Genomic DNA, 26,664 nt, shown 5'->3' on the forward strand with positions numbered 1-26,664 from the left:
CCCCCAAACACACCCTAAATGGGTCCCAGCTCCCCAGCCCCTCCCACAAGGGCTCACTCGCCAGAGCTCGGGGAAAAGCCCTTCAGGGTGGCTGTTCCTCCGTGTGCTGCAGTCCTCTGGACACTGAAAGCCAATCCCATCCATCTTAATGGCATTTAATATGCACAGTGAAAGTCAGCAGCCACAGCCACGGGCGTGTGCTCAGGGCAAGGTTTACACGCGGATGCAACCAGGCTTGGCCCATGAGTGGCCTTCTGGGTCCCAGGAGACCTGTGGGGTGTGGGTGCAACTGGGTGGGCCATGGTAGCAGAGACCTGGGGAGGGGATGTGGGAGGTAGGAACTGAGCTAGGCAGGGACTCAGGGGAGGCTGAGGCCTGGAACAGGGAGACTGAGACCTCAAGGAGGCTGGGACATTGGGAGTCAAGACTTGGGGAAGCTGGGACATGGGCAGGCCGAGACGCAGGGGTTTAAGAATGAGGGTCTGGTGCAGACCTGAGTTGGAGCCCAGCCGCTGCTGGCCCCACGTAGCTGGAGAGTGTGCTGACCCCATGGTGGCTAGAGAATGTGCTGTTGATATGGAAGGCAAGTGCTGGGAAGGGAAAAGTGTGGTCCATTTAAATGATACGGAAGCAGGGAAGGGAAGTGCTGGGTAGAGGAGGGCGTGGTCCCTGACTAGGGGTCCAACCCAACGGACCTAGGTGAGAACAGGCACTTCCTACCCAAATGTTGCATTTCTCACGACCACCCTGGCCTGCCACGCCCCCATCCTGTGCTTATAAAATCCCCCGAGACCTTAGCAGGCAGACACAGGCAGCTGGACGTGGAGAGGAGCACATCAGCGGAGACACACACGGGCGGCTGGATGTCGAGATGAACGCACTGATAGGCACCGGCATGCTGGCAGGCCACTGACTGGCAGAACCACACGGAGTTTGGCTGGGGCAGTTGGAGGACAGCCCGGGTGCACAGCGGCCCCACTCCAGGGGAAAACCTTCCCACTCCACCCCCTTCTAGCTTCCCCTATCTGCTGGGAGCCACCTCCCCTCAATAAAACCTTGCACTCATTCTCCAAGTCCACGTGTGATCTGACTCTTCTGGTACACAAAGGCAAGAACCCCAGGATCCAGAAAGCCCTCTGACTAACACAAGCCACCCTACAGACGACAAACTAAAAAAGCCCCCGTAACACACACCCACTGGGGCTTCAGCTGTAAACCTTCACCCCTAGACACTGCTGCGGGGTCGGAGCCCCACAGGCTGCCCGTCTGTAAGCTCCCCTAGAGGTTTGGGCAGTGGAGCACTGAAGAAGCGAACCACTCCCTTTCTCACACACCCTGCTAGGGCAACAAGGGAACTTTTTTTGTTTCACTGGACCAAGGTGGCTGGACAGTGTGCTGGCCCCACGGTAGCTGGAGAGTGTGCCGCACTCCCTGGCTTTCCTCCTGATGTATAAAATGAGTTAGCGGGTCCTGGGGGCTGTTCCCACAGTGACGTGGTGGAGGCTGTCCCTGACACCCACCCCTGCTGAATGCTCAGTGAATGGTGGTCACTGTCAGGAAGCATCATTGCTGTCCTCCATCAGTGTCTGTGGGGCTAGGTGACTCTTGGAGGATGCTTCCAGCAGCGTTGCACTGCCAGGACAGAGGCCGTCCACCTGCCTCTGGGCTTCCTGGTGTGAACAGATGGATGGATGGGTGGGCCTGCTGCATGCAGGGAGCTGAGGCTGGGTCTTCACCTATGGGCAGGAGGCTATGCAGGGCTCAGGGAGAGACAGCACTGTGGCTGGGACAGAGCCCATGTGATGAGATGCCCTCGGTGCCCCAGGCCTCCCTCCTCGCTCCTGCCCCTCTGGAACATCACCCAGAGCCCCCCTTGCTCTTTTGGGGGATGTCTGGGTGTCTGCGGTTGCTGTCACTCTTGATCCCACCCACCCCTGCAGGTTACTGGCAGGACAAGTGCAGGAGTCATCTCACGGCTGAGAATTCTTAATGAAATGGGAACATGCCTCCCAGGAAATGCACAGTGGCCTGCAGTGATAGAGCGGCCTCAGGTATGTGCACAGGTGTGAACACGCCTTCCACAGAGGGCAGTGGACGTGCACATGCCTCACACACACTGTGGCGCAGGGCAAGTGTCCCACATGTGTTCATGCTTGCACACACGTCAGTGGGCTGGATGTGTGTGTGCACACCTGTGTCATGCCTGCAGAGAAGACAGTGGAGAGAAATACACCCAAATCTCCCCTCTGGGTCCCTGCCCTGGGTGCTGGGATGTCAGAACAAGTCAATGTCCTTTTATCCTTCCCCATATCCACCACGCTGTCTACCAAAGCACGCCTTAGTTTTATAATCAGAAATGAAATGCACGGTTTCAAGAAAGCCATGGGCCAGCACTTCTGTGCCCTGCTGTTGGCAGGGGCAGAGGGGCAGGATGTGTAGGGGGAGATTAGCCTTATGCAGCCGTGGGGCCAGGGAGGCCAAGGTCAGCTTGCTCAGCACCTGGAGTTACAGCGAGTACCAACAACACAGCCTAGCTTGACCGCGGAAGGAAAATCAATGCCGGGCGCAAGGAGTGACTGCAGACTCACTGGGAACACTGTCCACCGACGTCAGAGCTGCTCACAGGGCACCGGGAGCTTGCCAGGGAGCCCGGCTGCCTGTGTTTGGAACAACCCTGGTGGGCGAGCACGGGCCCCTCACCTGACTCCACTCAGTGCCCTTCCCAGAGGGGAGACAAAGGCCGTGAACAGCTCTGGAGGCGCTCCCTGCCAGTGCCCCCCAGGCCTGGCTAAAGAAATCTCAAATACCCCGAAGGGCCTGGCTCCAGCGGCCCCTGCTATGGGTCAGCCTCAGGGGGATGCTCATCTTCAATTGACCCTGACTGTTCCACATTACAAGATAAACTGTGGGGTTAACTCAAGGCGTTATTACTTTGTAAAGACCGCTCTTATACAAGAGCGGTGGATGCAGATGCAAAAACAAAAACATTGCCATGTAAGACGGGAGTCCTCCGAGTCCTGTCTTCCTCCATTCCATGTCCTTGCCCCCCATCCACATGTGGCCTGCATGGACAGACAGCTTCACACACTCAGACTCTTCCCTCCCCGCACATCAGAGATGTGTGTCCCTGTTACTGACATGCAGGGAGGGGCTCATCATCTTGGGCACACCCCATGGTGCTCTGAGCCCATCATCACCTATGGTGGACGTTGAAGGAGTTCCCAGGTTTTCCTTTTCAGGAGCCATGGCTCGGGCCAGTGCCTAGGAGGTCAGAGGTTGGGGGCCCAGGGAGAGGTCACTGCCCAACTGTGCCACCTTGGACTCAGAGTGCCGGCCCAGGGAACCAGGCAGGCCCGGCTCTGACCGTGCCGCTGGGCGACCGCTGGCTGAGACCTGGGGCTGAAACACATCCCACATCAGCCAAGGAAACAGGCTCTGCATGAGGCCTGAAGCCCCTGAAGGGCTCTGGGACAGGAGGAGAGCCCAAGCCTTCAGCTGTGATGTGCACAGCACCGTCTGCCCCTGTCCTCCACCCAAGGGAACTCACCTTGGTGACCCTGCTGGAAGGCACAGGTTGCTGACATTCTGACCCCTGACATTCGGACCTCCAGCAGAGCCTGCAGTTTGAGACCTCTGGTTCAGGAGCTGGGACTGATGGGGCCCTTGGGGATTCCCAAGCTGCTGGAGGAAGATGGGGGCATGGATGTGTCCACAGCAAAGAAGTGAGAAGTAGAGGCCGCCAGCCCCCTGCCCCGACCCTTCCCTGGCTAGAGTGGGGCAGGCTTAGGGGTGAGTCTGGGGTGCTGATTTCACCCTCCTGGGCCAAAGTCTCCCCGTGACTTTATGGACTGTCTCCCTGTGCTCCCTGAGACCCTGGTTCTCCCTCACCAGCCTGGGTCCTTCTTGTCTCAGCTCAGCTGTCACCTCCTCCGGGAAGCCCCCAAGCCCTTGAGTGGGTGCCCAGCAGGCACGGTCAGTGCTGAGGCTACAAGCCCTGCCGGCACCCGGCAGGGAACACAAGGCCAGGTCAGGCTCTGGGGACAGTAGACAAGCTTATCCCTGCACACTGGGGACTGCCCACCTGGGGGAGAGAGCTAGGTCAGGCTGGGGGGACGTCAGGGGATGGCCGGGCACCCCTCCCTGAGGAGAGCTCCACCTGAGCAAGAGTGTCACCAGGCCCACTCCAGACACATGCACTGCCTCAGACGGGCTGGAGAGAGGGTGTGGCCGGGCCATGGGATGAACCATTCTGGGCGGTTGTCCTGGCATCACCAGACATGTGGCTCTATTAAGCATCTCGACTCCACAGGAGCCCATGTGGCATGTCCTCTGACCTCCTGTTCACTTCTGAAAGGGGCGGCCCTCTGAGATTCTGCCTGGAACCTGTCAGCCCTCCTGACAAGGTCCCTGGTGCCCGGCCATCACAGGCACCCAGCCACCCTACAGAGAGACTCTGGGAGGCTCAGCCTTGTCTGGGGCCCCAAGACTGATGCCAGCTGGGGCATCTCACAGGGAGCACCCCTACCTGTAAACCGCCCAGCTCAAGCCCTGCCTCGACCTCTCCAAGTCAGCAGCCGACCTTCCCCAGGGCCCCTCCCAGCCTGCAGGGGGTCTGAGGCTCTGAGGCTTTTCTGCAGCCTCTCAGTCCCCCACCCCGCTACCTGCTCAGGCAGAGAGATCATGGCTCTGGGTTATTGTGTGCTTAGTGGGTGCTGGAGCTCGTGCTAAACAACTTGGGTGCCCCCTGAATCTTGACAATAATCTGAGGGGGCATTATTATTACTATTCTCACTTCCCCAAGGAAGAAGTCCCAAACCCGTCTGGCACAAAGCCAGCGCCCCGAGTCTCCCTCTGCAGTCCATGTGCTCCCACGTGGGGCATGCCTGGGACATCACAACATCTGGGGTCAATGCGGCTGCTGTTGTCACTGTGGCATTCAGCTTTCCCAAGGCTCACATCTGCTCCATCCAGCAAAGGGGTCTTGCACCCCAAGCCTGCCTCCCTCTTCACACACACAATCCCACTTCGTCAACCACAAAGATGCATGGGTTTACCCAGCCTCAACCCCATCGGCACCTCCCCTTCCAGTTGCCGGAGGGCTCGGGTCCCTTCAGCTGGGCTCCCACATTCCTGACCCCTGGCCTGCAGGCCCTCAGGACAATGCCAGCCCGGGCTTACCTGGTGCCAGACACCTGCATCTCCCTGGGGTGGGGGTTGGGGGCAGTAGGCTCCGTGGACCTAGCAAACGTATGATTCTTGGAAAATGTAAACGTCTCTGAGGACAGCGATCCCAGCTTCAAATATTGCTGTGGGCTCTTGGGCAAGTCCCTCCTCCTCTCTGAGCTTCAGTTTCCCCCGCATAAAATGGAGCAGTGATCGTAGCTCCTGCATGGGAAGGTTGTGAACACCATGCTTGTCAGCAGAATATACCCTAATTTTGCAAGGAAACAATATGGCAGGGGTGGGGGGGGATCTAAATACCTTTCCTTATACACGCATTGAAAATGATTATATAAAGTGGTGAAGTGTGATTGCATTCACATAAACAGTGGCGTGTTCTGGGATCTAGCAGACAATCTTAACTTCAGGAAATGCAATCACATTTTACTAGCTTTGAGAAAAGTGAATAAAATGTCATAGCTAAATAGAACTCAAGTAGGATCTGTGAACGGCAGCATGGAGTGGATAAGGGGATAATGTACTGATGAGGGAATTTATATACCCAGCAGCCCAGGTTTGGTGCAGGCTGATAACGGAAAGACAAACTCCAAATTAAATGAATGTGAATGAATTCCTTTGCCTGCGGACAGACCAAAAATATCGGTAAAAGTGGCTACAGGGCAAGCAGAAAAATGCGACAAATTAGAATGAATGCAGGGAACCATGTTTCTGGCAGAGAAACAAATATTTCAGAGTACAGGTAAGAGGCACATGGCAAAAAAAACAACAACCTGACTTTGCCAGAGCTCCAATGTCATGCTCACGGCTGAGGAGAAACAATCATCTCGCTGGGAATGAGTGCAAGTGGGAGAACGGAAGGAGTCCTGAGCACGGTTGACTGCATGTGCCCAGAGGCCCGGACAGGCAGCACAGCGGCCTCTCTACCCTCGAAGGTCTGTTTCTTGTCTGCTTCCTCCTTGAGAGTGGCAGGCCCTGGTGACCGGCCCAACCTCGGGGGCGCCCAGCAGCTGGGTCCCCACCACATGCCCAAGTCTGGCCCTCTCAGATCTGCCTGTCTCCTGAGCTGGAGAACGGAGCCCACCCCTCCGTCCCCGACACTCACCTCCCATCCAGTTGATCTCCCTGAGGACCCCCGCACCGACAACTCCCACCTGGATCCCCTGGCCCTGGTGGGGCATCGTTCTTTCAAAATAATCCATGACTGGGCTCAGTGGCTCACGCCTGAATCCCAGCACTTTGAGAGGCCAAGGTGGGAGGATTGCTTGAGCCCAGGAGTTTCAGATCAGCCTGGGGTAACACAGCCAGACCCTGTCTCCACAAAAAACTATTTTTTAAAAATTAGCTGGATGCAGTCCAGCCTGTAGTCCCAGCTACTTGGGAGGCTGAGGCAGGGGGATCACAAGCCCAGGAGTTCAAGGCTACTGTGAGCTGTGATCACACCGCTGCACTCCAGCCTGGGCAACAGAGAGAGACCTTGTCTCTTAAAAAAAAAAAAAAAAAAAAAAGCCATCAGCTGGCTCAGGGTAGCCACCTGCCAAGGGTCCCCAGCTGAGCTTAAGACCTGCTTCCTAGGATTTACAGAGCTCCTGTGAAACTCAGTTGTTTCATTGATTGTCACATGGAGCCAGTGACTTTCAGGCCAGCCTTGTTCCCACAGGTGCCCTCACAGGTGGGCTCTCCCGTGGGCCTGGGCACCCAGCGCTAGGCCTGCCCTGCTATGGTCTGGATGTGAGCGGTGATCTCTGTGATCCCTGCACCCCTCGCTTCTCCCCCTGCCCTCTCTGCAGCCCTGCCCCTGGCAGCCCCTGCCCACCTTCGCCTCTGTGCAGGGCCACAGGCTTCCTTGAAGCAAATGCTAGAACTTTGAGCTCTTTGCTTTTTAAAAAAAAATAACAGCTTTATTGAGATATAATTCATTATACTATTCATTTATTACCTTTTGCATTATACCATGCAATTTTTCCATTTCAATGGCACAATCGAATGGTTTTTTAGTCTATACACAAGGTTGAGCAGACATCAACACTCTGTAGCCCCAGAGTATTTCCAGACCCCAAAGAAACTCCGTGGGCCTTGGCAGCCCCTCCCACTCCTCCCGTCCTCCACCTCCAGGCCCTTACCAGTGCCACAGTCACCAGGCTACACTATGGGCTTGTCTTCATGTGACTTCTGTCTCTATGGGTTTGCCTATTCTGAACTCTTCATATAAACTGAACCATAAAACTTGTGGCCGTCTGTGTCTGGCATCTTTCTTTCTTTTCTTAAAAAAATTTCACTTTTATTTTAGAGACAGGGTATCCTTCCATTGCCCAGGCTGGAGTGCAGTGGCACGATCATAGCTCACTGCAGCCTCAACCTCCTGGGCTCAAGCAATCCCCTCACCTCAGCCTCCTGAGTAGCTGGGATAACAGACATAGACCACCATGCCTGGTTAATTTTGTATTTTTTTATAGAGATGAGGTCTTATTATGTTGCCCAGACTGGTCTAGAACTCTTGGGCTCAAGTGATCCTCCTGCCTTGGCCTCCCAAATTGCTGGGATTACAGGTGTGAGCCACCACACCTGGCTATTTTTATTTTTTAATTGACACATAATAATTGTACATATTCGTGGGGTACGTAGTGATGTTTCTATACATGCAATGTATGGTGATCAGATGAGGGTAATTAGCACACCTATCATCTCAAACATTTATCATTTCTTTGCATTACGAACACTCAATATTCTCTTTCTAGCTAGCTGAAAATACATAATTTTTGTTTTGGTTTGGATTTTGGTTTTTGTTTTTTGTTTTTGAGATGGGGCCTCACTCTGTTGCCCAGGCTGGAGTGCAGTAGCACCATCACGACTCACTGTAGCCTCTACCTCCCAAGGCTCAGGTGATCCTCCTGCCTCAGGAACCCCTGAGTAGCTGGGACTACAGGCATGTACCACCACACCTGGCTAACTTTTGTATGTTCTGTAGTGATGGGATTTAACCATGTTGCCTAGGCTGGTTGTGAACTGCTGGGCTGAAGCAATTCTACCCCTCTAGGCCTCCCAAAGTGCTGGGATTACAGGCGTGAGCCGTGACACCTGACCCATAATATGTTATTGTTAACTAGAGTCATCCTACATTGGTGTAGAACACTAGAACTTATTCCTCCCATGTAGCTATAATTTTGTATCCTTCAACACATCTCTCCCTCCCTCTCCTTCCCTTCTTTCCACCCTTCCCAGCCTCTACTATCCTCTGTTCTACTTTTGACTTCTATGAGGCCGCTTTTTTTAGCTTCCGCATATGAGCAAGAACATGCGGTGTTTAACTTTCTGTTCTGTCTCATTTCACTTAACATAAGTTTCTCCAGTTCCATGCATGTGACTGGCTTCTTCGATTTTGCATATTTTCAAAGTTCATCCATGTCATGGCATGCATTAGTACTTCATTCCTTTTTATAGCTTAATAGTATTCCACTGTATGGATGGATCACGTTTTGTTTGCACCGTTTTTCTGTTGTGAATAGTGCTACTGTGCACCAGGGTTGTATTCCTCTGTGTGCCACTGGGTTGAGGGTTGGGGGATGGTAGGTGTTCCCATAAAGGTGGAAATTGACTGATACTGGCTGAAATGGACCAGGCTCTTCATTAAGCTGGCCCCTGAATGTTGCAAAAGCGTTCTGTTGGTTTCCAGGATCACTGCTTAAGACCGTTCCTTTCAGTACCATTGTTGTCCAGGGGAGGGATGGGTTCCCGGAGCTTCCTGATCTGCCAGCTTCTCTGATGTCACCCTCAGACCCTCTGCTTTTGAGCCCCAGGCTACAGAGTAAAAGTTTGATGGTAGGATGTGAGGTGAGGGACCTTCCTTGACCCTGGCACCCACATGAGGCAGGACTGAGAACACCCTGAGGACTGCCCGGGGTGGCTGGGGTGCTGAAGCCAGGCTTGGCCCCTCCACAGGCCATGCATGACAAGGACCACCCTGTCTCTGAGCTTTGCCTTGGCCTTGCCGTGACATTTTCAGGTGTGTTTCGGCTTAGATTCTGCTCCGGGGTTTCCCATGTAAGAACAGGGATGACGTCTAAGCCCTTGTCTGGCATTTGTCAGGAATATTGGGAGAGGCAATGTGGCAGTGTGAGAAACAAGCCCACCCATCCAAACCTGAAGAATGGACTCAGAGGCATGAGCAGTGAAAGTGAGACTTTTTTTTTTTTTGAGAGGGAGTCTCGCTCTGTCGCCCAGGCTGGAGTGCAGTGGTGCCATCTCGGCTCACTGCAAGCTCCGCCTCCCGGGTTCACGCCATTCTCCTGCCTCAGCCTCCCGAGTAGCTGGGACCACAGGTGCCCACCACCACACCTGGCTAATTTTTTGTATTTTTAGTAGAGACGGGGTTTCACTGTGTTAGCCAGGATGGTCTGGATCTCCTGACCTGGTGATCCGCCCGCCTCCGCCTCCCAAAGTGCTGGGATTACAGGCGTGAGCCACCATGCCCGGGAAAGTGAGACTTTTAATAGTGGTCTTGCGAGATCGGTGTCTGGTGGATAGGCGCACTCAGGGCAGTCACAGCAAGTAACTTATGCCCTAGCACACAAGTCCCTCCTCCTCATTGGTCGAGTACTATGGGGTTACAATCTTCCAGGACATTGCCTAAGTTTCATTATCCACCTTATAAGGTTATACCCCGTCGCCTTCCCCGCTTAAGTTTCAATTTTCCAATAACGAAACTTTCTTCCCTTTTATGGGCTGACCCCTCTTCTACATTCTGTTTGCTTATTGTGATCTTCTACGTGCATGAGCCACGCGGTTTGTTACATTCGCAGGCTGGCTGCCAGTACTTAGATTTATCATGCCTTGAAAATGGGCCATTTAAAATGTTTTCTCGTGGCGGTAAGTCGGTGAGCTGACTGTCATACACTCAGTCATTTTGCCCAAAGTGTGTGTGATGTGGAGGGCTGACAGCCTTCTCCATTACCAGTGCAGTGAGAGGTGGCACAGCTGGTGGGACCCCCGCTCTCTCATGGATATTAGTGCGTTAGAGGGGAGGTCTTGGGCCAGGAGCAGATCAGATCAACAGGATTATCCAGAAAATGGCAGTCATGGCGAGTATTGGCTCCAGATGGGGAGGGTTAGGGTCAGGGTCGGCTCTTTTCACCTTCCTGAGCGAGTCACCAGCGTCGACAAGTTACTCCCAACACACAGGGCCTGGGTGGAGGCTGAGCGCTAGGAACCCAGGCTCCAATTCTGGTAACCAGGTGCAGATGCTCAGGAGAAGAATGCAGCCCAGACAAGCGTGGTGTGCCCTCCAGAGGAGAGGACGTGGCATCAAAGGGCTGTCTTTATGGAGAGCAGGAACAGAGACTTTGGGAAGCCAGGGGGCCTTGGCCTCAGCCCTGCTGGCAGAGGGTCCCCACCATGTAGCTGAAGTGCCAGGGTGCTTGTGAGGACTGGGTGTGGTCCAGGGTGACTCAGGGCAAGGCCTGGGGGATGCATCTCAAATCCACAGTCACCAGCCTAGAAACTGGGGTCACACTTCCCACATGGGTTCCCACATGTGGAAATTTCATTCACTAAATAACGACACATCAAGGCAGCAGTATGGATGGGGCACAGCTGTCAAAGTCACCAGCAACAAGTGCAAGAAGAGAAGAGGGAGTTGCAGCCACGTAGGTGCCCAGGTGGGCCCTGGGGGTCAGAGAGGGCCTGCCAGGGGCAGCACCCACCATGCTGACCCTGATGAGGAGAGGAAGGAGGGTGTGGGATGCAAGGGAGGGATAGGTGACTGAGAGCAGCATGCAAACAGCCTGGGCTCAGGAAGAGCCGATGGCATGACAGGTGCTGGGGAGAAAGGCGTGATAGGTGTGGACAGGGGCCACAGGAGGAGGGATGGTCCTCAGGAAGGGGAGACTGGTGGCTATGGCCGGCTGCCGAGGCTAGCCTCTCTCCAGCAAAATGAGCCTGGATTCATCCACTCCTTTTGTCTCTCCCCTTTGCTCTGTGGTGCCAGCAGGAGGAAGAGGAGCAGAAAAACTGTTGCTCCATTCATCAGGAAGCCTCTCTCTCTCTAGAGTGGTGGTGATGGTGTCCCCCAGGGGCACCTGGCAATGTCTGGAGACATTTACGGCTGTCCCGACTGTGTATGTCTGTGTGTGTGTGTGTGTACTACAGGCCTCTGGTTCCTGGAGGCCAGGGATGCTGATACACAACCTGCAATGCACAGGGCAGCTCCCACAAGGAAATTATTCAGCCTCAAATTTCAACACTGCAGAACAGGTCAGGGAGTGCAAGCTACCTCCTGCTCTTTTCAGCAGGTGCAAGGTGCACAGGGAGAAGCAGGTGGGTGAGGTGGGAGGAGGCTGGAGCCAGACCCAGCGTCTGTGGGGTGCAGGAATATCGTGAGGTGACGAGGGGCCCAGCGGTGAGTGATGGGGAGGGGTGCACTACGGCAGGCCGCCAGGGGCGGTTCCACCAAGAAAGTGACATCTGGGAGGGGCATTCAGGCAAAGGGGCCGCGAGAGGGTAGGTGCTCTAGAGGCGGCCCACGGGCGGGCGGCACTGAGGCCGGGCCTGCAGGGGAGGCGGTGTGGCCAGCGGACTCCTGTGGGGCGGCAAGGGAAGGGAAGAACCACAGGGCTGCACAGGTTCCGAGGCGGCCTAGTGGTCCGCGTTTGCCCTTGGGTGGGCGGTGGGACTGGGAGGACAGGAGAGGAGCGCGGGGCAAGCCCCTAAGAGGCCTCAGGGGTGGGAGGGAGAGGACGGCTTCCCATACGCCCATTTAGACCAGAGGAGAAGCGGACCCACTTTGAGGGCTGGATTCTCAGCCGATCCGGCCCCAGCTGTGGGTCCACGCGGCTCAAGGACCAGGGAGGAACCCAGGTGTGCGGCTGCGCTGATCGGCGGGCTCCGGACCCACCTGGCTGGCCTGGGGACCTGGGAAACCCGGTGCGGTGGGGAGACCGCAAGCCTGGTCAGGGGTCCCGCTCCCAATGGGGCGGTTCTCCTGTGAGGAAGGCGGAGCTCAGGGCGGGTAGCCCCGGGGACCGGGTCTCTCGCGGGGGTGTGGCCACGGCCTGCCAAGGCCCCGCTGCGGCGCGCGGGGCACGGCCCGGTGGGCGGGGCCTGCTGTGGACGCACAGAGGTCTGCAGCGCGCGGGGCGGAACATCCCGAGGAGAGGGCGCGGCTGGGAGCGCGGGGCGGGGCCTTCCGAGGAGAGGGCGAGACTGGGAGTGTGAGGCAGGGCTTCCCACGGAATGGGGGCGCGGAGCCGGTCCTCCCGAGGAGCGGGCGCGGCTGGGAAGGCCGGTCGGGTCCTCTCGAGGAGCGGGCGCGGCTGGGAGCGCGGGGCGCGGCCTCATGAGGAGAAGGGGCGGTGGGTCCTGGGGCGTGCCGGAACCCTTGAGGAAGAAGCGCTGGTCTTCTGGAGTATGACCACCGGAGCCGGCCAGGCCTCGGGTTGGGGCGGGGCCTCAGGGGTGGGGTTGGGACTTCGGGATGAGTTCTCCAGAGGTGAGAGCTGGGGTCGTAGGGTGGACCGGCGTCTGCTGAGGAAAGGGAGCTGCTTGGAGCGCGGGGCGAGGGACTCACGTGGAGAAGGCGTGGGCCCGACGGCGGGCGGGGCGGGGCCTCAGGAGGAGCGGGTGCAGATGCTAGGGAGGGGCGGGGCCCCTGGGATGGGGCGGTGTCTCCCGAGGAGTGGGCGCGGCTCGGAGCGTGGGACTCCTGAGGAGAGAGCGCGGCTAGGGTGCATCCGGGGCGGGGCGGGACCAATAGCGCATACTTAAGCGGCCCGGGCGGGTACCGGCATCCCGCCATGGCTCTGCGGCGCGTCTTGCCCGCGCTGCGCCCCTACATTCCCCGCTTTGCGCCGCTGTCCACGGCGCCGGCCGCCAGCGAGCAGCCCGCCGCGGGCCCAGGGGCCGTGCCAGGACGTGGGTCGGCCAGCGCAGTGCGGCCGCTGGTGCCCGCCGTGGACTTCGGCAACGCGCACGAGGCGTACTGCAGCCGGCGAACCTGGGAGCTGGCGCGCAGCCTGCTGGTGCTGCGCTTGTGCGCCTGGCCCGCGCTGCTGGCGCGCCACGAGCAGGTGCGCGGGGTGCAGGCAGGGGCGCGGGGCTTCTGCCCGTCCCGGGAGCCTTTACGGAGCTTCCTGGCGTGAAACGGGTGCCTCCCAAGCATCTCCTGGAGCAAGGGAAGCCAGGAAGGGAGGTGTTTCCTGCAGTCCCTTTCTGAGATCGCGAAGTTTCCTACTTCTCGATGTCTACCAACTAAAAACAATGGTCGTTTTAATATTTACGATATATACCACTTGTGGGAATACAGAGTTATCACTTGGAATTTAAAATGGAGTATTCTTCATGTTGACACAAGAGAAGCCTGGTGTAGGGCTCATAGCCTGGGACCCCAGAGTTCAATCCCCGGGACCCAGCCGCTTCCCAGACACGGCCACTCTGAGAACACTGTTGGGGAAAAATGGGAAGCCCCTCAAACGCCCAGCTTTGAACTCACCCATGGTAACTTTAAAAAGTGTCAGGGCTTTTGGTGGCGGTGGTGGGGGGCAACAAGCAGAACACTGTTTTAGCCGCATCAGCCTAGGGGTACTAGAGATGACGGTTATCTCCAGGTGACCCTGGGAAGAGTTTGCAAGGTTCCGCTTTTTGGCGCCAGGGGATCTGGTGGTGTTGATTTCTCAGGTGAGACTGTACAGAGGTCGGGGGCTGCACCCCTGGCCTCAACAGGAGGCGGGGGAAGGCGGGGGACGGTGTGAGATGAGAAGCACTGAGCCACACTTGAGCTTAGGTGAGGCCTCGGCGGGTGCGAGGTGAGGGCAGGGGTCCACGAAATCAGAGTCAGATGCTGTTGGCCCGAATCCCATGGGGAGCGCCAAGGTCAGCCTAGGACCCGTGGTGGCGGGAGTGCGGAGGTTGGTGGAGGAAGAAGGAGCTGAACTGGACAGATGGAGGGCTCTGGGAGGGCATTGCTGTGCTTGTGCACACAAGGATGTCTTAAGGTCAAGTTTTGGCCATAAAGAGCCCCGGCCAAGGAGACAGGAGGGCGAGAAGGGACATCCCAGGTAGAGGAACTGGCAAGGTGAGGGACGGCGATGTGGAGGCTTTGGGGAGTGCCCACATCTAAGGGGCATCCCAAAGGAGGAGCCAGTGCTGGTGGTGCTGCAATAGGAGGAGGAGGCAGCAGGGCAGGAATGCCAGGGGAGGGAGTGGCCAGCCACAGGGCAAGGACGGGCATTCTAGGTAGCAGCTGAGTGGGACAGAGACTAGCCGTGCAGAAGCCATGCCCACCTTGTGGCCAGGATGTAGTGGGGGCTAGGAAGGCACCAGGTCAGGTTTCTTTTTTCTTTTTTTTCTTTTTCTTTTCTTTTCTTTTCCTTCCTTCCTTTTCTTTCTTTCTTTTCTTTTCTTTCTTTCTTTTTTTTTTAATGGAATTCGCTCTGTCACCAGGCTGGAGTGCAGTGGCGCGATCTCTGCTCACTGTGACCTCCACCTCCCTGGTTCAAGCGATTCACCTGCCTCAGCCTCCCGAGTGGCTGGGATTACAGGCACGTGCCACCACACCCAGCTAATTTTTGTATTTTCAGTAGAGACAGGGTTTCATCATGTTGGCCAGGATGGTCTCAATCTCCTGACCTCATGATCTGCCCACCTTGTTCTCCCAAAGTGCTGGGATTACAGGCATGAGCCACTGTGCCCAGGGAGCTGATGCCGCATCTTCTGCCTGGGAATCCCTTCCTGACACAGCCTCTGGGGGCCAGAGATGGGGGGAGCAGGGCTCCAGGGGTAGAGAAGCTAGAGGCCACTAAGGCCCAGTGTCCTTCCGTGTTAGAAACACCCGACCCTGCACAGCCCCATGCTGGCCCCAGCAGCCCTCTGTCAGGGGCAGCGGGTCCCAGGCCTGTTTATGTTTTTGTTTGTTTGTTTCAAATGAGACTGGGTCTTGCTCTGTTGCCCACGCTGGAGTGCAGTGGTGTGATCATAGCTCACTGCAGCCTAGACCTCCTGAGCTCAAGCCATCCTCCCACCTCAGCCACTTGAGTAGCTGGGTCTACAGGTGCATGCCGCCACACATGGCCAAGTTTTTTTTTTTTAATTTTTGTAAAGAGGAGGTCTCACGGTTGGGCGTGGTGGCTCATGCCTGTAATTCCAGCACTTTGGGAGGTGAGGCTGGTGGATTGTCTGAACTCAGGAGTTCAAGACCAGTCCGGGCAACACGGTGAAATCCTGTCTCTAATAAAATACAAAACATTAGCCAGGCATGGCGGCAGGTGCCTGTAATCCCAGCCACTCGGGAGGCTGAGACAGAATTGCTTGAACCCGGGAGGCAGAGGTTGCAGTGAGCCGAGATCACTCCACTGCACTCCAGCCTGGGTGACAGAGTGAGACTCCGTCTCAAAAAAAAAAAAAAGAAAAAAGAAAAAAGAAAAAAGATGAGGTCTCACTATGTTGCCCTGGTTGGCCTGGAACTCCTGGGCTCAAGTGATCCCCCCACCTTGGCCTCCCAAAGTGCTGGAATTACAGGCGCACACTACCACACCCAGCTAATTTTCATATTTTTTGTAGAGATGGTGTTTCACCATGTTGCCCGGGCTGGTCTCAAACTCCTGGCCTCAAGCGAACCTTCCACTTTGGCCTCCCAAAGTGCTGGGATGACAGGGCATACCACTGCATCTGGCCCTTCTGAGTAGTGCTTGGAAGCCACCTCCTGACGGGGGCTGGGGGTCAGAGTGGCCAGCTGAATGCTGGGCCATCAGGATGAGGGGCGTCTTCTCCTCGTCCATTGCCTGTTCTCCTGGGGCAGATGTAAGGGGAAGGCCCTGCACTGGGGTGCCGTTAAACAAGATGAGTTGGTAAGATCTGCTTTCACTTTAAAGGAACATTTCTGGTTGTTGCTTGGAAAGAAGTGTCAGGGGCAAGAATGCTGCAGGAGGGCTGGCCTGGAGGGCAGGGTGGGACTGCGGGCTGGCTGCACGGGGGCAGGAGCCTGCGCTTGCATCAGAGGTTCCTGAGAGACTCAGGCTCTGGGGCAGAGGCCTGAGCAAGGGGGCCTCGCTGGCGTGTCTCTGTCTTAGCCACACTCGGTGTTTCTGGGTCCTGTGACCCATGTGTGAGCAGCCTGTGGTGCTGGTGGCACAGGGGAGGAAACCGAGGCAGGGAGCCTGTGGGGGCTGCTCGGCAGGGGACAGGCAGCTCCTGTGCCCACTGCTGTCCCACACCTGCATGGAAACACAAACCCCGCCACGGAGCCCCCTCTCATCTCTACAGGGCCTCCAGAGCGCCATGTGCAAGGACTTCATGGGCGGGGTGGGGTGGGGTCAGGAGCCTGCTGTGGGCTGGCCAGGCATGGACACCAAGCTGGAGGTGGCGGTGCTGCAGGTGGGGCAGCCTTTCCCTTCCCCACTCCTGTGGCTTGTGAGGGGGTGGGCACCGTGGGGGTGCACAGGGGGCATGGTGGGCAGTGGTCGGAGGTGGTTTTGGGAACTCACCCAGGGCACGTGGCTCACTCTGCAGCTGCTGGGGTTGGCCTGGTGGGGAGGAGGAGGTCGGAGGGACTCTGAACAGAGAGGGGAGATGCTGGCAGGAGGGCTGGAGACCCAGGCCTGCAGGGCGTGGGCGTGCATCAGCAGCGGGGTGGGAATAGACCTGTCTATGCAGTAGAAACAAACCAGACATGGATCCTGTTCTTACTAATGATGTAATAAAGGCAGAAACAGCACCAGAGGCCAATGGGTGGGGGGAAGGATAAAATGTGAGCGAATGGGGCTGATCCAGGCCTTCTCACTTCTCAAGGAAAGTGTTGCAAAGATGGGCATCGCATCCGGGGCTGAGATTGAGGACTGGTTCATGGCGGAGACCCTGGGAGTGTCTGGGTGAGAGCAGCCCCCAGGCTGAGAGGACACGAGCATCAGCCATGGTTCCAGCCAAGCCCCAGTGACGTCTCCCAGTCCTGGCTGCCCTGCCTGAGAGGGTGGGCCCTGGGATGACAGTGCTGAAGGAACTGCTTTTCACACAGCAGGACTTGATGGCTTCAGGAGTCCCTGAGGCTGGGGCTGGGCTGGGCAGGGGAGACACAGGGCCAGCACAGACCCCATAGAGGGCTCTTTATAGAATTATCTAGGTCCAGAGCAAAGGTGGCACTTTCAGCCCTCCCTGGAGTCCACGCCGGCAGGTGAAGGATCAGAGAGCCCCATGCCCCATCCTTGGGGCCAGGGGCTGGGACCAGATCACCAGGAGCCTCCAGTTGAAGTGAGGAGGTGACTGGGGTGGTGCAGTAGTGAGCCATCCCCTCACACACTGTCAGCCTTGCCCACTGTGTCCTCCCTGGCCCCCCGGAGCTGTGTCCGCCTCCTGCCTGGCTGCCTATGCTCGGCCCCTCCACAAGCCCAAAACAGCCCTAGGGTACTCAGTGTTTTCAGAGCCGCCTAGATGCAGGACTGTTTGTGTTTTGGTTTTAAATTTTTTTAATTAATTTATTTTTTATAGAGACCAGGTCTCACCATGTTGCCCAGGCTGGTTTCAAACCCCTGGGCTCAAGTGACCTGCCCGCCGCAGCCTCCCAAAGTGCTGGGATTACAGGTTTGAGCTACTGCACGCCACTGGTTTTAAATTTTTAAACAGAAAACAATATTTACATTTCCTCTGTCTTTTTTTTTTTTTTTTTTTGAGACGGAGTCTCGCTCTGTCACCCAGGCTGGAGTACAGTGGCGCGATCTCTGCTCACTGCAAGCTCCGCCTCCTGGGTTCATGCCATTCTCCTGCCTCAGCCTTCTCTGTCTTTTAAAACTGAACACCGAGGTGGGTTTTGTGGTGGTTGGTGAATGGACAGGTTTGGGCCTGGATCCCCCACCCGACCCTAGCACCCACAGGTGGGGGTGCCCCCTCTGCTGATGTGCCTCCTCCCTCAGCACCGTGGACCTGCTGGACTGGAGCAGCCTCATCGACAGCAGGACCAAGCTGTCCAAGCACCTGGTGGTCCCCAATGCACAGGTAACACCTCCGCTCCTCAGTGAGGCCCAGCTCAGCAGGGCGCTGGGCTAAGAAGGGAATTCAGCCTGCCACGTGTGTCTCTTGTTGCCTACCCTGGGAACTTAACATGACCAAGATCACTGCACACTATGGCCCCACAGACCCCCTATGGTCCAGGGGGAAAAAAAGACAAACCCACTAGTGTCCACAGAGTGCTTGGTGGGACAGAGACCCACGTGGAGCCTTAAAACACCACAAGGAGAGGGGGTCTGGGGGCCTTCCCCAAGTCATCTATCTTGTGCATCAGGTCACCCCAAACTTCAGAGGCCTAAAACGGCAGCAGCCACTCTGCTTCTGCCTCATGGTTCTGAGGTTGACAGGGCTCAGCTGGGCAGTCCTCCCCTGGGGTCTCCTGGGTAGCTGTACTCACAGAGTGGTGGTGCTGGGACCTGGGGGAGGCGCCCACTCACATGTCTGGGAGTTGGTGCTGGCTGTGGCTTGGGCTTTTTCCCAACATGGCAGCTGGGCTCTAAGGGCCAGTGTCCCCTGAGACGTGAGAGCCAGGCAGAAGCTGGGTGACATTTTCCTGCCTCGCCTCAGAAGTCACATGGTGTCTTTTCTGGCAAGTTCTGTTTGTTAGAAGCATGTCACCAGGCCAGCCTATATACAGCGGGGAGAGGAATGAGACTTATCTGCCTGTGGGAGGGGGGCCCAGGACCTGGCAGACTGCTTGAAACCACAGCTTAAACTGGAATTCGAAGAAAGAACAGAAGCACCTTCAGAAAACATCCTGCAGAGGCAGCTTTCCATGACACATGTAGCCCCAGTCCACTAAGGGCCCAGCCTCAAACTTAGAGCCCCCGACCCAGAGCCTCGGGGCGCAGTGCGTACAGTGTGGCTGTGCACCAAGACCACCAGCTGTTGGAGACTTTAGCATGGTGTAGCAAGGGATAGAGTGGTACTGTTTGTGCCCAGTGAGGCAAGGCTGCTGGGGCCAGCAAAGCGGTGAGCGGGAGGCCCTGCGGGATGGGTCCCCACGGCCTCTGAGCACCAGCTCCTTGAAGGCCTTATCCTGGCGGTTGCCCTGGTCCCTGGCTACGTGTCAGCACATGCTGCACAACTGCCCTGTCTGCCTGTAGCCAGGGGTCTTCCTCCTGGGCCCTCTTCCTGCTCTGGGCGGAGCCCTTCTGTTTGATGATTGGGTGGTCAGTGTTCACTTCCTCAGTGTCACATGGGAGCTGCAGGGGGCCCTCCCACAACGGTGGGGCCTCTGTGAGAACTGGGGAGGCTGTTAGAGTACACACTTTGGAGTGCAGGCCTGGACTGAGCCTGGGGCCCACTGACATGGGCACTGAGCTCCCTCCTGGTATCCCCAGGGCCCGCGTAGGGCAGTGCACTGGCTGCGTTGGAGGTTCCGGGGCACTGTGCTGCTTGTCCAGGTGGCCCTCCCTCCCAGCCCTGCACAGACGGGTGAGAGGGTTCCCGTGGGCTGGGAACACTGAGAGAGGTTTAGCCTGGGCCTCAGGGTGGCACTTCCTGGCCCTCGCTGTGGCCTGACCATGTGCTGTACCCCCAGACAGGACAGCTGGAGCCCCTGCTGTCCCGGTTCACTGAGGAGGAGGAGCTACAGATGACGAGGATGCTACAGTGGATGGATGTCCTGGCCAAGGTGAGCTGTCCCGCTCGGGCAGAGGGCTGGGGCCTTGGGGACCCGGGACTCATGCAGAAGAGGGCACCTGCCTCACTTGAGCAACAGTTGCTCCCACTCTCCCACCCCCTGCGCCTCTCAGAAAGCCACAGAGATGGGCGTGCGGCTGATGGTGGATGCCGAGCAGACCTACTTCCAGCCGGCCATCAGCCGCCTGACGCTGGAGATGCAGCGGAAGTTCAATGTGGAGAAGCCGCTCATCTTCAACACATACCAGTGCTACCTCAAGGCAAGCCCCCGCTCAGCCCCTCCCTGCCTGCCTTGGGGCTTGGAGACCCCACAGGAGGGGCTCCTCTCATCTGAGCTCCCTGGCATTTGCCTGGTTTTACACTCAGCACCCACCAGGGAGCTCACGGGATGGAGGAGGGAGTGGGCCGTGCCCCCAAGGGGTTGTTGGGGTCTTCTGCAGCACAGCTCACCCAGCGGGCCCCAGGGTCCAGGAAAGAGCCCCTTAGATGGTGGTCACAGCCAGGCCTGCAGAGGAGGCCAAGGCCAGGGTGACTGCCTCAGAGTAGCAAGAAAGGCCCGCTGCCCGCAGCCTCTCCCCTGGTTCTCAGAACCAGCCAAGAGTGTCTAAGGAGCAAGAGGAAGACAGCGATCTTTATGAGGGCCCACTAGATGTACCCGACACCCCAAACTTGGAAGGCGTCCCATGACCATTTCCTCCAGCGTGTTTTCAGTTCAGCGCCCCTAAGAACCTCATGAAAGCTTTGGGCCCTCCCCGGAAAGACTCATCCACGATGTCACATGTATTCAGGGAGCCCACCCTAGCCTGTGGGCCCCAAACTGCTCAGAGATGTTAGCAGGTCCAGAGCTCTCAGGGGTGAGCCGGGTGCCCAGAGGACACAGGGTGGCATGGGGAGGGGGTCCAGGCAGGAGCATGCAGTACGCACCCCTCCTGGTCGGCCTGGGAGTCTGGAGCACATGATGGCTGCTGGCGCCTGGGCTGCTCCCATAGGGCTGTCCACAGGCCACAGAGGAAGGTGCAGATGTCCCCACTGCCATTGCTCCTTGGAGACAGAGGTTGGAGAACCATCCTCACCCACACCTGCTCCAGGTGCCCTGAGCTGCACCTCCCCAGGCAGCTGCTGCCCAGCCCTGGTGACTGCACCTGGGCCCAGGAGGGCCCCATCCTGCTGTCACTTGGGCTTGCCCAGGCTCCCTGTGACTTTTGGCCGTGGCCCCACAGGATGCCTATGACAATGTGACCCTGGACATGGAGCTGGCTCACCGTGAGGGCTGGTGTTTTGGGGCCAAGCTGGTGCGGGGTGCACACCTGGCCCAGGAGCGAGCCTGTGCAGCAGAGATCGGATATGAGGACCCCATCAACCCCACGTACGAGGCCACCAACGCCATGTACCACAGGTGTGCAGCTCTCCCACCCCTCTGTCTTCTCAGGGCAGGGCGCCAAGAAACCAGGCCTGAGGGAGAGGCTTGGAGACTGACCTTGTCAGCCACATGTGTCCCCAGGTCAGAACTGGTATTTCCTCAGCTTTTATGTCATGTGTTACTTTTTCAAAAGCATTAAGGTTATTCTTTTATAAATATAGAAAAGCCTGTTGAACAAAGCAAAATTGGCCACAGTTCCCTGAGCCTGCTCCTGCAGACACTTACATCCAGAGATGTGCATGAACACCCGGTCCTCCCCACCCTGCAGGCTCAGCCTGTTTGCTTTTCAGTTCACACAGTGGGATCGCCCATCAGCTGTTCTGCACCTGCTTTTACTGCTCTAGTTTCTTGGTGATCTTTTCATGTAGCACAGGCTGGCCAACCATGGGCTTTTCCTCTTAGAGGCGTGTGTGCATGCTGCAAATTCAGAGAGACCCCAAGTGTCTCCTGGTTGGCTCCCCTCCTGCAGCCGCTGTGCATGTCGTGCCACAGCGCACACATCTCCGCCATTGTTGTTTGCGTTGTAGCGTGTCCTCTGCCTGATGTGTTTTTCATTTCGCGTTCCATCTGGGTCCTCTTGTGTGGGCTTGCAGAGTGGTGCTGTTAACAGCCAGCATGGGGTGCCCGGGGCTATGTGTCCAGCATCTTTGATCTTACTGGTTTTCAGTCTGGTTATTGTAACAGGGACTCGCTGGACATACCGTCACCCTCTGTGGTACACACGGGCTGTCAGGGGTTTTGTGTCTGAGGATGCAGCTGTCCTAGGTTGCTGGAAATGGAATTGCTGGGTCAGAAAGAACGTGCACGTGGTCAAGCCTGCTGAGTGACCTCGCTGCAGGAGGGCCGTACTGCTCGGGTTTCCTGGTGCACCGGGATGCCCACCCCCACTGTGCCCTACGGGGACCTGCTTCCCTTTTATTTCCTTTCAGGGCCAGGGGTGCACTGTACGATCCCTCCCCAGACGCAAAGCTGTGTCTGTCATGAGGCTTACGGGCATGTTTGGGCTGGTCCCCAGAGTCACGGCACGTTTGATGCAGGGACGCTGTGCCCCAGCTGGTTCTGTGTGAATTGTCTGGTCCCAGACATCGCTTTTGCTTGGTTGCCGGTCTTTCTTTTTCATGAGGTGCTGGGAGGGGCAGATGCTGCTCCTGTTCCTCCTGATCCTGTGGATACCCTTGGAAAGAGCCAGCTCACTGGATGGATCTGGGTCTGCCCTCGGCCTCCTCTCTCTGCAGCTGGTAATGAGAGGTGCAGGCGACCACAGGCCTGGAACTGGGCTCACATGGCACTCTCCACAGGTGCCTGGACTACGTGCTGGAGGAGCTGAAGCACAACGCCAAGGCCAAGGTGATGGTGGCCTCCCACAATGAGGACACGGTGCGCTTCGCACTGCGCAGGTAGGTGTGCCCCACCCTGCACCGAAACCCCAACCTGAGCCGTTGTCTCCGGCTGGGGAGAGGTGGCAGCAGTGCAGAGCTCAGGGTGGGCAGAGTGACCTGCTGGGTGGTCGGGCATTTGTGGTGAAAGGCTGGTGAAATGAGCTGGAGGGTGGCTTCAGTGGGCAGGCCCAGGCCCGCTGGCATTCTGGACATCGGACTGTGAGAGCACAATGGCTCTTTGCAGTTACGTTGGTTTTTAAAATTAACTTTTTTTTTTTTAGATAGAATCTCGCTCTGTCACCTATGCTGGAGTGCAGTGGCGTGGTCTCAGCTCACTGCAACCTCTGCTTCCCAAGTTCAAGCAATTCTTCATGCCTCAGCCTCCCAAGTAGCTGGGATTACAGGCATGTGCCACCACGCCTGGCTAATGTTTTGTATTTTTAGCAGAGACAGGGTTTCACCATGTTGGCCAGGCTGGTCTCAAACTCCTGGCCTCAAGTGATCCTCCATCAGCCACTGTACCCAGCCTTTTAAAAATTAACATTTGACTTATTAAACTTCACAATTAAAAAACTAAATTTCATCAGGGTATTCGGATGGCTCCTGAAAGGTACAAATGTAGTGTTGGAGCCCAGTCCCTCAGGAGGCCTCCACAGCGCTGCCTCATTTATAAGCAGTTCCCTTAACATTTTAACTACATCTGGAATGTAACGGTTTGTTTTCTCTTTAAACATTTGTCCCATGGAGCACAACTTCGGTAAAATTCTAACAAGTCAAATGCAGAAGTTAGGTGAAGTCAGTTCTTGGATACTCCTGTACTGTCACCCTGGTCTTATCTCATGCCTTAGCCCAAGCTGTGCACACAATGGGGTCCTAGGTCCCCCTGCCCTCCCAGATTCCGCCTTCCCAGGGATGGGACCCCCTAGAACCCTCGGGGGCCTGGGCAGTGGCCTCGCTGGCTCTCGCCTTCCTAGGAGCTGAGCAGGAGCTCCACTCTCAGCAGGGCAGGGTGCCCCAGATCCATGACTTGTGGCACGAGGGGGCTCCCCAAGAAGCTGTGAAGCCACAGGGCAGGCTTGGGGCCAGGGCTGCAGCCAACAGGACACATCCTGGTGCTGCTCGGGGAGCTGACTCACGGCTCTGAAATCATTCAGTGATGCCCACATTCAGCCTTTGTTTACGATGCTGCTACTTTTTCATGGCCTGAAATTGCAGCACACCCATTTTTGTGCCCTGATCCTCTGCTAATTGTCATAGATGTGTTGGTGATGGGACAGACTCACTTTCTCCACATGCACAGGCCTGGTGGCCAGCAGTGCCCAGCACTCGGGAGCTGGACAGACTCACTTTCTCCACACGCACAGGCCTGGTGGCCAGCACTGCCCAGCACTCGGGAGCTGGACAGACTCACTTTCTCCACACGCACAGGCCTGGTGGCCAGCACTGCCCAGCACTCGGGAGCTGGACAGACTCACTTTCTCCACACGCACAGGCCTGGTGGCCAGCACTGCCCAGCACTCGGGAGCTGGTGGGGGGTGCTCTCAGCTTGTCATCAGGACTCCCAGCCTCTGGGAGGACTCTCAATGCTGGTGGACTCACAGCCTGACTAGACACATCACCATCCAACTCCTAAAGGACAGCCTGCCCTCAGCAGGGCTTCCTCTCTCCAGCTTCGCCCTGGCACCTGTCTGTCCCTACTATCTTGCTGTGGCAGTGGCTTCCCCAGTGGACACAGCTTCCCCCTCCCGAGTGGCAGCCGGGCTCTCTCCTCTTGGCCCCAAGGGCCCTGTACCGGGCTCCCCCAGTACCATGCTCACATCCCTGCCTGAGAGGCTGGACCCCTGCAGGCTTCAGCTCTGCCCCTGCTGTGGGTGGCTGGGGAGCTCTGGGGAGCTGGGGTCCCCTCCCATGGGTAAGTGGTTCTAGACTATGGCAGCTGCTCTGTCCTGTGCTGGGCCCAGACTGCCACACCACCCACCCTCAAACAACCCGAGTTGGCTTTGGCCAAGGAACAAACCAGACCCAAACTTAGAGGCTGGAACAGTGGCATGTTCTGTAGGCCAGGGGTGGGCTGGCTCAGCTGATGCTTCTGCTGCTGGCTGTGCCTGTGTCCCTCCTGCGTCTGTGATCTGGGGCCGGTGGGGCCTAATGAGCTCATTCATGGCTGGTGTAGTAAAGGAGACTGCATCCTGGGTCCAGCGTCCCACAGGCCAGCCCAGGCTTGGGCACGTGGTGGGCTCAGGCTTCCAGAAGGCCTGGAGAGGGCAAGCCTCTGCTTGTGTCACCTTTGGTACCTCCCTGTTGGCCAAAGTGCCTCACGAGGCCAAGCCCAGATGCCAGGTGGAGTGAGCCACTGTCCTGCGCTGGGAGGAGCCACAGTCACATGGCAGAGGCTGTGCAGGGGAGGGGGCAGCCAGCAGTGGCACCCGGCTCTCGGGTTCATGTCCTGGGGTTGAGGAAGACACAAGATGGAAGCCAGGGCGATGTGGCAGAGATGGGTGCCTGCTTTAGACTGGGTGGTCCCGACACTGGAGCCCAGCCCAGGGATGGAGGGAAAGGGCCTCTGGCCGATGGGTACTCTGGGAGCCAGGGCTGGGGCAGGTGGAGAACAGGGGAGGTGAGGCCCTCGGGGAGGGAGCGGGAAGCACAGCACAGGCCCCGCCAGTCACCCGGGTGATGCGTGAGCAGCAGGCGGAACTCGCCCCAGGCTGGGGGCCCCAGTGCTGTGCAGACCAGCGAAGTCGGGATACCTGGATATAGTAAGCTGGAGATGAAACTTGAGAACTGTCACTGCGTGGATATTTCAAAACCTGAGAATCTTTGTAAGACGCTATACGGGGTGGTGTGAAGACAGAACAGAGTTGAGGGCCCCACCCCAATATCTGAGCAGTGCTAATAGATATATAATGCAAGCCACAACTGTAATTTAAAGTTTTTTGGTAGCTATGTTAAAAGATAAAATGAATTTCAAGAATACATTTTAATTAACCCAAAATATACAAAATATTACTTCAAATTGTATTCAAGTTGATTTTAGAAAAGCAATGCGGCATCGTGCATTATTTTTCTAGAAAGTCTCCTAAATCCTGTGTGTATTTGACATTTGCAACACATCTCGATTCAGAGCAGCCCCCTTCCGAGGACTCGGGCTGGTGGCAGCTGTGTGGGACACAGCAGCTGTGGGGATGGGGCAGAGCAGCGGCCCACAGAGGGCGAGGGCAGGGGCCGGAGACCAGTCATACCACAGAACCCTGGAGGGGCTTGAGGAAGGGATGGCAGGAGAGCTGAGGAGCTTCTCTGCCCTGTGGGGCAGGCTGCTGGGTGGGTCAAAGCCCCAGAAGGGCTGCACCTCCAAGAAGGGAGGTAGAGGAGAGGTGGGAGAGAGGAGGGTAGGGAAGGCAGGAGGGGGGCCTTGTTGGCTAAGGGCTGAGGCCTCCCCAGGGAGAAGAGTAGGGCAGCCCAGCAGAGTCCTGCTGGGAAGAGGCCTCACTGGGAGAGGGCCGGGCAGAGCCTATACCCCAACCCCACCTCAAAGGGGATAAAGTCTGGAGAGTGTAGATGGGGGACCTGGGGTGGCAGGACAGGGTCAGAGCTGGGACAGGGGCCCTGTACCCCTGCACCGGGGACAGTGTCCTGGAATTAGCCCTCAGCTCCTGGCTTTACCTGCACAGGATGGAGGAGCTGCGCTTGCATCCTACTGTACTTTGGACAGCTGCTAGGCATGTGTGACCAGATCAGCTTCCCGCTGGGTGAATGGGGCCCTCCCTGGTGCGATGGAGTGTGGTGCTGGGCCTGGGCCTCATGGCATATCTGCCCGCATGCAGGCCAGGCCGGCTACCCCGTGTACAAGTATAGGGCTGTAGGTGCTGTCATACGTGTCCTGCCACGCCCTGGAGAACAGCAGCCTCGTGAAGGGCGCCCGTCGGGAGCGGCAGCTGCTGTGGCTGGAGCTCTTGAGGTGGCTCCGAACTGGCAACCTCTTCCATTGCCCCACCTAGCACCCACCAGCCCACCCTCAGCCTCCAGCACCCCCCGCCCCCGCCCAGGCCATCACCACAG

At 57.2% G+C, this 26,664-nt stretch overlaps 1 protein-coding gene across 1 annotated transcript; it reads left to right on the plus strand.

The window, feature by feature from the left end:
* Window positions 1-12,372: 12,372 nt before the first annotated feature.
* On the plus strand, window positions 12,373-25,621 carry LOC470141 (proline dehydrogenase 1, mitochondrial). Its single transcript, XM_054676154.2, has 9 exons — window positions 12,373-13,306; window positions 13,820-13,845; window positions 16,868-17,033; window positions 18,069-18,150; window positions 19,706-19,798; window positions 19,920-20,066; window positions 21,027-21,202; window positions 22,525-22,623; window positions 22,887-25,621. The coding sequence occupies exons 1-9, from the start codon at window positions 12,966-12,968 to the stop codon at window positions 22,888-22,890; spliced, it is 1,134 nt and encodes a 377-aa protein (XP_054532129.1). The 5' UTR covers window positions 12,373-12,965; the 3' UTR covers window positions 22,891-25,621.
* The last annotated feature ends 1,043 nt before the right edge of the window (window positions 25,622-26,664 follow it).

This window comes from Pan troglodytes, chromosome 23, assembly GCF_028858775.2.
Source record: "Pan troglodytes isolate AG18354 chromosome 23, NHGRI_mPanTro3-v2.0_pri, whole genome shotgun sequence".
NCBI classification, from domain to species: Eukaryota; Metazoa; Chordata; class Mammalia; order Primates; family Hominidae; genus Pan; species Pan troglodytes.

Bases quoted from the DNA above. Each gene is read 5' to 3' on its own strand.
- LOC470141 (XM_054676154.2), top strand. From the start codon at position 12,966: ATGGCTCTGCGGCGCGTCTTGCCCGCGCTGCGCCCCTACATTCCCCGC. The intron at 17,034-18,068 runs GTGAGAGCAGCC...CTCCTCCCTCAG, and splicing joins GAGACCCTGGGAGTGTCTGG to CACCGTGGACCTGCTGGACT. The intron at 21,203-22,524 runs GTGTGCAGCTCT...CACTCTCCACAG, and splicing joins ACCAACGCCATGTACCACAG to GTGCCTGGACTACGTGCTGG.